General features: G+C 31.4%; 4 protein-coding genes across 4 annotated transcripts in view; 2 read left to right on the top strand and 2 right to left on the bottom strand.

Moving 5' to 3' along the window:
• The window catches only part of LOC100883497 (sex-regulated protein janus-A), a 31,846-nt gene extending 31,733 nt beyond the window's left edge, over positions 1 to 113 (bottom strand). Inside the window, exon 1 of the mRNA XM_003699868.3 lies at positions 23 to 113. Within this exon, the coding sequence (XP_003699916.1) occupies positions 23 to 86 (64 nt within the window). The 5' untranslated portion in view covers positions 87 to 113. The remainder of the gene's footprint in view (positions 1 to 22) is intronic.
• A 52-nt stretch (positions 114 to 165) lies between these two features.
• Positions 166 to 1,715, top strand: LOC100880178 (pseudouridylate synthase TRUB2, mitochondrial). The gene is made up of 4 exons (XM_003699839.3): positions 166 to 544; positions 612 to 1,020; positions 1,097 to 1,233; positions 1,311 to 1,715. The coding sequence occupies exons 1-4, from the start codon at positions 397 to 399 to the stop codon at positions 1,601 to 1,603; spliced, it is 987 nt and encodes a 328-aa protein (XP_003699887.1). The 5' UTR covers positions 166 to 396; the 3' UTR covers positions 1,604 to 1,715.
• drosha (ribonuclease 3 drosha) lies at positions 434 to 6,483 on the bottom strand. The gene is made up of 10 exons (XM_012290537.2): positions 5,408 to 6,483; positions 5,097 to 5,340; positions 4,831 to 5,022; positions 4,401 to 4,758; positions 3,909 to 4,326; positions 2,876 to 3,827; positions 2,589 to 2,798; positions 2,205 to 2,527; positions 1,985 to 2,130; positions 434 to 1,914 (listed from the first exon to the last, which is right to left on the bottom strand). The coding sequence occupies exons 1-10, from the start codon at positions 6,307 to 6,309 to the stop codon at positions 1,748 to 1,750; spliced, it is 3,912 nt and encodes a 1,303-aa protein (XP_012145927.1). The 5' UTR covers positions 6,310 to 6,483; the 3' UTR covers positions 434 to 1,747.
• Positions 6,484 to 7,781: 1,298 nt separating this feature from the next.
• On the top strand, positions 7,782 to 8,826 carry Rab9 (RAS oncogene family member Rab9). The gene is made up of 2 exons (XM_012290622.2): positions 7,782 to 8,216; positions 8,291 to 8,826. The coding sequence occupies exons 1-2, from the start codon at positions 7,782 to 7,784 to the stop codon at positions 8,549 to 8,551; spliced, it is 696 nt and encodes a 231-aa protein (XP_012146012.1). The 3' UTR covers positions 8,552 to 8,826.
• Positions 8,827 to 10,608: the final 1,782 nt, after the last annotated feature.

Here is a 10,608-nt window from a genome sequence, read left to right as displayed (position 1 = left end):
TTGCATAATTTTCTATAAATACCTTTGAAAACTGTATGCCGGCTACTCAATGCTTGTATTCCAAAATTCTTGAAACTTGCAGCCATGTGTAAGAATGCAGGTTGAATGTCCTTTTCTTTCTGGACAAGTTAGAAAGAGACAAACAATATAAACACGACTGTCATTCACGAGAACAGGTTATAAACGTGTTTTGCATGCTTTGTGAAGTAATATAAATAATTTATAATTCTAAAGTAATAGGGTGAAATAAATATAAAATAATCAAGAAGTTGTGTGTACGGACGTAAACGTGCAATTATTTGTATTTAGAAACTTGCGTCTATAATGAATCTTTACACTACTTTTCAATACATATAGGTTAAAGAAAGCAACTATATCAATACACAAATTTTTAATATGAAATACTGTTTAGAAACAGTACACAAGTATGTACATGATGCAAGATCACTGTTCAAAGCACTGGACGGTGTATTTAATGTCTATAAACCCCCAGATATGTACTACAATCAAATGAGAGAAACAATCATTTCAAACTTATGCAGAGGTTATAATAGTTTTTTACTATGATATACTTTATTGATGAATTCGATTATATAATCTGTGGTTTTCAGATCTTAATAATATACCTGGACGACCAATAATGAAACATGTAGCAATAGAAGGTGAAACAAATAAGGAAATGAAAGTTGTTGTTCGAGATAGTTATGCAGACCATCCACTAGTAGTGGGGCCTCGTTATCAAGTAAATGATTTTAGACTAGCAGCTATGAAAATCATGAATCCAGACGTATCCGGCGTTGTAGTTTGTGGAATTAATAGAGGTAACAGAGTGATACACGAATTAAAACAAATCAAGTGTACAAGATTTTATAGAGTAAAAGGACTACTTGGACAAGCAACAGATACTTATTTTCATACTGGGAAGATAGTGGAAAAAACTACATACAAACACGTAAGACGAGGTCATATTGACAGAATATGTAGTTCAATGCAATCTTCTCATCAAAGAAAAATGTTTGAGTATGTATAAATATACATGTAATATCCATTTACAAGCGCAATATGATAAAATCTATGTAATACTATATGTTTACAGATTATGTGGAGTAGATATGCAAAGTCAAGCTGCATATGATTTAGCGGTAAAAGGTCCGCTTCGACCTGCAGATCCTAATGTTCCTATGATATACACAATTAAATGTGTAGAATTTTCACCTCCACATTTTGCATTAGGTAAATATATTTAATCGTTTAAAAGTTTAAACTATTCGGAAATTTATATTAAAATATTTGTTTTCTTAACTTTATAGAAATTGTTTGTGTAAATGAAGATGATATGTATTTAAAGACCATAATACATGAGCTGGGTATGCAACTTCATAGTACTGCTACTTGTACCCAAGTACTCTGCATTCAAGATGGCTTATTTACTATAAACAACGCATTACTTCCGAAACATTGGTCTTTAAAAAATATTATAGAAAATATGTATTTATGTCAAAAACTTATTAGAGAAAATGAAGAGGTGTTGAGCCAAGATAGTCCTGCACTACTAGACCCCACTACTGATACACAGAAAATACCTACTGAAGAACGATTGTAGCATAATAAATATATTTATTGTTCTTTTCATTATTATGCCATCTGTTGTAACAATTACTAATTTGATGTATTATATCCGTCATTGTAATAATTATACATACATTTATATCAAATTTTGGTTGAAATTTTTTGTTCTTATAATTTATTATGTTTCACTTCGACTCCTTTTAGGACGTGGACCGGAATCAGAATCATCGTGTTTATCGCTAGGTTTCATAGACCTTCCTCTTGCTTTATGTTTATTTGGCCATTGTTGCATTTTCATGCTTTTCGCTATTACTCGTTTCTGATGATCCAATTGTGGAAACAAGTCTACAACAAAAGATAATTAAATAAAATGTAATATTATATTTCGAAATATTGCTTAACGTTAATTCTATACCTTGAGATTTTTCTAAAGCTTCTTTGGCTGAATTCATTTCAGCTTCTTGTATACTGTGACCTGATGCTTTTGCTAATCGTTTTCCTTGAAAGTATACAGCAACAGTATATACTCTCGTATTTGTTGGTCCTTTACACTCAATCACTCTAAAGAAAAATTCAATCGATAATAATTTACAGCAATATTCGTATATTCGCTGTTTAATCTTATTCTAGCTTACTTATAAACAGGAATGTCTGGTTCTCCGCCATCCATCGTTCTTAATGTTAAACAACATTGTTGTAATTTACTTTTTGGATCATTCCAGTCTTGATTCATAATAAAATCTTGTAAACGCGGAAAGAAACATACGTCACAAAACACATGACAATACTCTAAACCTTTATCAACATAAAGAGCTCCTAGAAATGCTTCCAACAAATCTGCTCTGTCCTTTGTTTTCAACTCAGCCTTTGGATTACCGTACAATGCATACTGAGTCATCCCTAAGTCATCGCACACAACAGCTTGGGTCTTATTGTTTACAAGAGAACTTCGTAAAAGCTGCAAAATATAAATATGTATTTTCTCGATGTTTAATCGATTACACATTAGTAATACTTACAGATAAATGTCCTTCATGATGTTCTGGAAAATATTTATACAAGTATTCAGAGACTATGAGCTGTAGCACGGTATCCCCTAAAAATTCTAAACGTTGATTAGAACCCAACGTCAAATTCGTATATCCTATACTGCGATCGGTAAATGCTCTAGCTAACAGACGAATATGAGTAAATTCTATACCAATAGATTCCTCAAATTTCGTTAATTTCTGTATCAAGGAATATTGACATTATCTTATTATTTAAATTATTAAAAATACATATATCACGAAACTCGTGTAGTTACCTGCAACAGTTCAAAACTTGGTATCCACTGTCTATCACCTGTTGGTTCTTGTTCTTGCAAAGGATGTTTTGGATAATTTACCCATACTTTTGCAAGATCGTCCTCGTCTTTAAAAAGTGTTTCTCCAAACACCCTGTCAGCAACTTCTATACCCCCATCAAGAAATAACGAGCCCATTAACGCTTCGAAACAATTTGCCATTGCATGTCTTAACTCCAAGTCATGGCAAAGATCACTGCCATGTGCATAAAGCATGTATTCTTCTAAATTCAATTTTTTCGCTAACACGGCGAGGTGTTGGTTCTGAACAATAGCTGCTCTGTAAGTAGCTAGACCACCTTCTTCTAGATCAGGAAACATATGAAACAAATGAATCGATGTAAGAAATTCAACTACCGCATCTCCCAAGAATTCCAATCTTTCATTATGTGCTATCGAAGATTCAGTTTCCGTTCTCGCACCAAATCTTGACATTATATTGATTAATGTATTGATACCACGTTTCCGAGTATTCATATAATGAATTCGGCGATCACCGTATTCGGGTTGTCTTATGCCACAATTAGTCAAAGAATTTCGTGCATGATCGGGATTTGTACCAAAATTTTCACGATAGCTGGGATGAGTTAATGCTAATTGTAGAAGGTATCTGTTCTTAAACTCATAACCCAGTGTACGTTCTAAGTTGTCCAACGATTTATGAAACCTCAAGTGACAAACAAGTACTGGTATTAACATAGCGTGCTGCACTATATCGCACATAATTCCAGTTCTATAAAATCCTTCAGAACTAACGTCTACAGTAACGTCGCGTTTCATTTTGCTTTGAGTTCTTAATTCTTGAAGCTTATTCTCTTTCGCCTCTAACTTTCTTTTATCTTCAAATGAGGGTTTTGGCATATTAGCTAATAAGTGCCGAAATTTTACATAATCTCTCCATGCTTTTTGGTAACTAAAATAAGTAATTAGAAATATTACTTTTATTTACTTTTTGATGACTAAGTAATATTTTAACAAAAAGAAAACTATTTACTCAGCATTTCCGGCATAGCTAAGTTGTGGTGGCCTAATTCCAAAATGTACGATTTCGGGGTATGCCACTATACCAGGTGGCTGATCAGCTTGATTTCTATCTAATTGGTCCACACGAACACTGCACGGTTTTTTACCAGGATACGTGACTATCATACCTTTCACCTCGTCGGCAAAATTTTGCCACTTATATTGTGGCATTTCCACTAATCTAGGTAAATCATCTGGATCTATTAATAGTTTGCTACTTTTTATTAAATAATTCAATACTTCATTCATGGACAAAATTTCTTGTCCATTATCAGCTAAGTCGCGCACAAATCTTGGCATAAAGTGAAACTGTCCACAGCCAGATTTGTCTTGTGCTGCTTGTAGATCGAAATCTACCAATTCCAATACTTCTTTGAATAAGTAAGTTTCTGGAAAGATAAGTAATCATTAGTAAATCGAGCCAGTAAAAGTAACGCGTTAATTGCAATGAAATTAAACTTACGAAAATAATCCAATTCTCGTATAGTGAAATTTTCTGGCAGTTTTTCGTCTATATAAAGAATCGTATATTCTATATTAAATCTTATCACTTTACATGTTGGCAACTTTACAAGAGGAAAATGCGAAAGCATAGAAAACCCTTCAAATATAAATTCGTGTTCATCATGTTTAATAATTGTTGGTGTTTTGGTGAGAAAATTTGTTGGTGGACTAATTGTTATTCGATAGTGATATAATTTATCAGCATTATTTGAATTTAAATCACATTTATTTATTGCACCTTCACCGGCATAAATTCCATGCCTAATTCCAGATCTTCTTGATTTTGCACTACACCTACACAATGGTCCATCATTCATCTACAAAACCCATATGTTCATAAATGTCTATGTGATTAAATATTGTCCAACACTTAAGCTAGAAGTACTTACTTCACCAGGATCATTAAACCACATTTCAGGGTGTAACCTTTGAGGATGTTGTTTCTTTGCCATTAATTCTTCCATTGTTCTATCATCCTCATCCATTGAACTATCACTATCAGAAGAAGAGCTGCTACAAGCTTCAGATTTATGTCTACATAAACGAGCTCTGGTTTTTCTTGGAGGTGGTTCATAAGGAGGCTATGTAACAAGAAATTAAGAATATTTTTAAATGTATAGAGATATTCTAATGCATTACTTTACTATAAATATACCTGCAAAGCTCTTGCACCTGTAGCTCTGTCTAGTAATACTTTCTTGAATGATTCACATAATTCATACAATTTGGATGTACCTCTCATTAATTTTAAATTATTTTCATCCCTAACATAATACAAGTCTGCTGGTGCAGTACGTGTCCAAACTTTTCTTGCATTTTCCATAATGCCTTCAGGTCCCATTGCAGATAATTCATCCATTTTTCGTTCCATATCTTTGCTTGTTGCACAATAATCCTGCCTACATAAAACTACATGATACAACACAATTATCCTTGCACAAAACTGGTTTTAAATAAACACATTACCTGTATTTTTCTAAAAGTAATTCTCTTTCAGTTGGGTCTCTTTTGGCAGGAAGATTATTGTTAGGGCTATTAGTTCTAGATGAATAAGATTCTTGAGACCTTGATCTTTTTCTGCTTCTGTAACTTGTATGTGATCTCTGAGAACGTGAAGTATATGAATTATTTCTTCTACTAGATGATCTTCTCTCAGAGTCTTCTCCATTATATGAATGATCTTTAGAACTTGATCTACTTTTAAGATATTTTGGATATTTATCTCTTTGAGAATCATACCGTGATCTGTAAGGAGATCTACTTGATCTTGATCTATTATCAGGACTCTTAGAACGCTTTCTAGTAGAATGACTAGTAAAAGATTCTTTATCCTTATATCTTAATTCCAATCTTCTATCCCTTGGAGATTCATTATACTTTCTATATGAAGGTTTTCTATCATCTTCTTGCATTTTATTTGATTCGTACCAAGAAGTTTCATTATTCTGCGATTTATCCCAGTCAGATGAATAACTACTAGAAGCCCATTCTGTATTCCCACTGTTATGATATGTGTTCCTATCATCCCAATTTGAATTAAAATTCATTGTCAGTGACTGACAATAATTAGAAACTCCATAATTTTGATTATTACATTGCATTTCTGTTTGACTTTGATAAGACACATCATGATAAGAATTTGGAACCTCATTTTGATAACAAGGTGTCATAGAACGATACGATTGAATAAAATTACCAGTTTTGTTTTCAGGTAAATTAGAAACTGGCATATTATAAGATGGTGGTGGTTGTCTAAAATCTGGTGGTGGAAAATTTGGAGGTGGCACAGAATAATATCCCATATTTTGTGGCTGTGGAACTCCTGAACTCCAAAAGTAAGATTGGCCTATGTTTGGAGGATTTGCCATATTTACGAAATATTTATGAAATATATACAATTATTTATTGCAATCAGTGATCATAATTTGATCAGTAAGTTTGCAATACAAACTCATAAAAGTTCTTATAATTTTGATATTAAAAATTCAGATTCTGAGAGAACACTACTGTACATTCTCAAACTGCTATGACATCTATATAAGTGCACGCGTAATAATCTTTCGACTAACTACAGCGCCACCTTTTTTTAGTTAGGAGGGAAATGCAATTTAAATTTCATAAATATAGCCGAATAATTACAAATATTTACAGTTTATCAACGTAAGAACTTTATTTGCACATAATAGTTTATAAATACAAATGTTATCGCTGTATTATTCTAATAACATATTCCTACGGTAACATGTCAAACCATCGTAATTGCATTGCGTAAATATATATATATATATATATACACACACACATATATATATATACATCGAATATTCTGAAAATAATTTAAACTTTTATTATATTTTTTATTGCTTAAAAACATTATTTTCGTTCAAAGAAAAAAAAGAGAGAAGTAAAGAGTTGTAATCTTAATATAATATTTTATGATTACTCAAAAGTGTAGCTCATATAAATACTATACATGAATACATTATTAATAATTTGTAGAAGTATGTTCTATTATAGCAAGTTAATATTATCTCGATACTAGGCTAATATTATTTATAATTTCAGGTAGCCATATTCGTCCTGTGCGTTCAACATCAAACATGGGCGTTTCTTTCGTCGTCTGCAAAGTGTCAAATGCTTTGCGTACAACGAAAATGTTTCGAGGCAGTGATAGATTTTAGCTGTTTGAAAATATTGAAAGATTTTTCATGTTTCTTACTATTGTTAAATGGTTTCAAGTAAACACGCGATATATACACATATATAGGTATATACCTGTTCGTGAAAATTGTAATTTTACTCGGTGATGGCTATGATTCAGTACGAAAGGGCATCTCTTCAAGGTATTACAACTTCGGTGGAATAATTCAGTTAAAAAGCAAATATGGTAAAATATATGACTATTGCGAAAGCATAAACTAGAATCTCGCCTATAAAATTCATTTGAATTCTGTTTAAATCAATGTTAAACTGTTCATGTAAAATGGGAAGGTTATGCTTCGTCTCGAAATGAAAATCACTATATTAGTGTTTTAAATAAATATAATTATTTAACTGCACAAAATAAAAGAAATACAAAGTTACAAATTAAGTATGAGAATATGTTGATAGTATAAAGTGTATGTTCTATGGAAAAAGTGGATTGACTTATTTGATATCAGAATCAGCTGATTCCTACTACGTTGACAAGGGATCGCTGGATACGAACAATGTTAAACGAGTAGAACAGATTAATGACCTGATATCGATATTAATGATATGTGAAAAATATAAATACATAGAATCATATTTTTAAACGTATAATTTCTTTATTAATCTTAAAATACAAAAATTGAGGAAAATGTCAGGAAACAATTCAACTGCAGTGGGTACACCTAGAGGTGGGAATTTACAAAATCGTAATTCTCAAAGATCGACGCTTTTAAAAGTGGTGATCCTGGGTGATGGTGGTGTTGGAAAATCTTGTCTTATGAACAGATTTGTATCAAATCATTTTGATGAACATAGTTTTCATACCATTGGTGTAGAATTTTTAAATAAAGATATTGAAATTAATGGAGAGGCATATACTCTTCAAATATGGGATACAGCTGGACAAGAAAGATTCAAAACTCTCAGAACACCATTTTACAGAGGTTCTGATATTTGCCTCTTGACTTACGCGGTTGATGATAGAACGAGTTTTAAAAATTTAGCACTTTGGAGGTCAGAATTTCTTTATTATGCCGATGTTCAAGAGGGCTCAACATTTCCATTTATAGTTGTTGGAAACAAAGTAAGTAGATGAAATACTTAATACTATATAATATGGTTTATTATCAGTTGACTAAACAAAAGCAACCTTTATAGGTGGATGTTCCAGAATCTGAAAAACAGGTGTCTACAGAAGAAGCTCAAGCTTGGTGTGCAGAAAATGGGGATCCTCCATTAGTAGAAACATCTGCAAAAGATGCGACAAATGTTGAAGCAGCATTTGGAGCAGCTGTTGCGGCTTGGGCACAACTTGAAGCTAGACTAGAGCGACCATTAGTAGAAGATACAGTTGACCTTTCTAAACAACAGTCCTCTCATCGTTCAAGTTGTTGTATGCCTGTGTCTGGTGCTGAGTAGGTGATAGATATAAGATTTAAATATTTTTATGTTTTCATAACATAATGCATGAATCATATTTCTTAAGACCCACGGTTAAGAAATTGAACGAAATGAGTGGTAAAAAGAGAAGCATAATAATTTTTGTGACAAAAATTGGTATTCTTTAAATGTGCACATAGAATATGTTTATACCTGAAAAGAATATACTATGTTGCAAACTGTATGAATTCTTAAAAAGTGATAATCACTGTATTTAGGACATATAAGGACATTATATTATAGAAGTATAAGAACTTTATTCCTTTTTCTTTGACCTACACAGCACTTATTAATATTCTCTCTGATCCCTGAAAATTGATTCATGACCATTGGCAACAATTTTTTACAAAAAGTGATGATAAGTTAAATTTGTAGGAAAATAGGAATGTTTGTTATTACTAATGATAGTGACAATTTTGCATGTATCATGCTTTTTCTTCTAGGTCTAACAAAATTATTTGAAGAGATCTCTCGCCTGTCTGCGATCATTCGTCGTAATAAGGTGAATGTTAACATTACAAGTAGTTTCTGTTCGTTATATTCAGTTTTTAATTACGAGAAATATATTTTATGTTGCCAATGAACATATTTATTCGACATTTACACAATTTGGATCCATATATTTTATTGATTTCCATGACACTTTTCAGTTTCGTTACACAACGTAAAAGTAACCTAGCAAATTACACAAAAAGAAATAATATTTTATGATTGATATTTCCAGAATACGACTGTAAAGTGTAAGGTCAAATTGAACGTCCTACTCGTATCACGCTTTGTGCAGCTCTTGAGCTACAAACAGTATTTTAAGTGTTTCGTACACCATTGGCTTGTGATAAAATAATAATAATAATAATAGTTATAATCATTACCATCAACCGCTTTATAAATAAGAAATAGACATAAAATGTAATTTAGCTTTGTAATCTAAATTTGCCTTATCGTTGCAGCACACGCTAAGAGCAGTGGCGGTATAATATATTTATCAGGAAATCATTTAAATCATGTTTACACGTTCATATATGATTCTGAGACATGTATACAACAAAACATACTCTGCTGCTCTTGGAATGCTCTGCAGTCGATGTTTAAAGATTTTCCTACAAAATTAATAGTATTATAAACACATTAAATAAAGCTTTTTGTACAACCTTACATGTATGAAACGCATTTCTAAAGTACTGTAACTTATGCAAAAGTTACTTGATACTTTAGTAATGCTTTACATGCAAAGAAATAAGTAGTATACAATATTATTGTAATTTAAAGATTATTTCCAACGAAAAACGGTTCGCATTGATTATAAACGTGACATGCATGCTGGTGCTTTTTGTATAGCTACATGTGAGATATATAAATCTCTGGCATCTTACAGAATAATGTGTTGGTTCAGGTGCAAATAGCATATAGAATTTAACCATATCAAGATGGAAGTGTCTGACCAACTGTTCTAGTATATAAACGATTAATTTTATTAATTATGAATTGTGTTATACGTCATCAGTTCTACACGAGTTTTCTTAATGATTTTACAAAAATCATTTCTGTACAATATGTGTTGCATTTATTATACAACACTTTATTTATTATTATCTTATACTTGTCAAAATGGCAGCCAAGATTTTTATAATACATTTTAAATAATAATTTGTGTCTACATTTACAGAATTTTATAAGCTTAAAATTCGATTTTTCAGGAAAAATAAAAATGCTTCATGCTTGTTTAAAACTGATAAAATGTATTGATCAAGTGTCATTGATACCTTAATTAGAATTTTAATTACACAAATGAATTTATATTTATATTCTCTTACACTTTACAAATAAAAATAGTTGCTAAAATAATTTTAAATAATACAGTCGTCGATAACGTTATATTGTAACGATACATCATAATGTATGCGACGCTTAAGATATTACTACACACTTTTTCTCAAACATTACAATCGATTAAAAAGAGTAAATATTTATAAAATACGTTGTAATAAAAAAATTAAACGTGTAAAAGTTTGGAGAAAAGTGTGCGCGTATTTTGT

The sequence above is a fragment of the Megachile rotundata genome, chromosome 4 (assembly GCF_050947335.1).
Source record: "Megachile rotundata isolate GNS110a chromosome 4, iyMegRotu1, whole genome shotgun sequence".
NCBI classification, from domain to species: Eukaryota; Metazoa; Arthropoda; class Insecta; order Hymenoptera; family Megachilidae; genus Megachile; species Megachile rotundata.
This window is presented reverse-complemented; position numbering and strand designations above follow the sequence as displayed.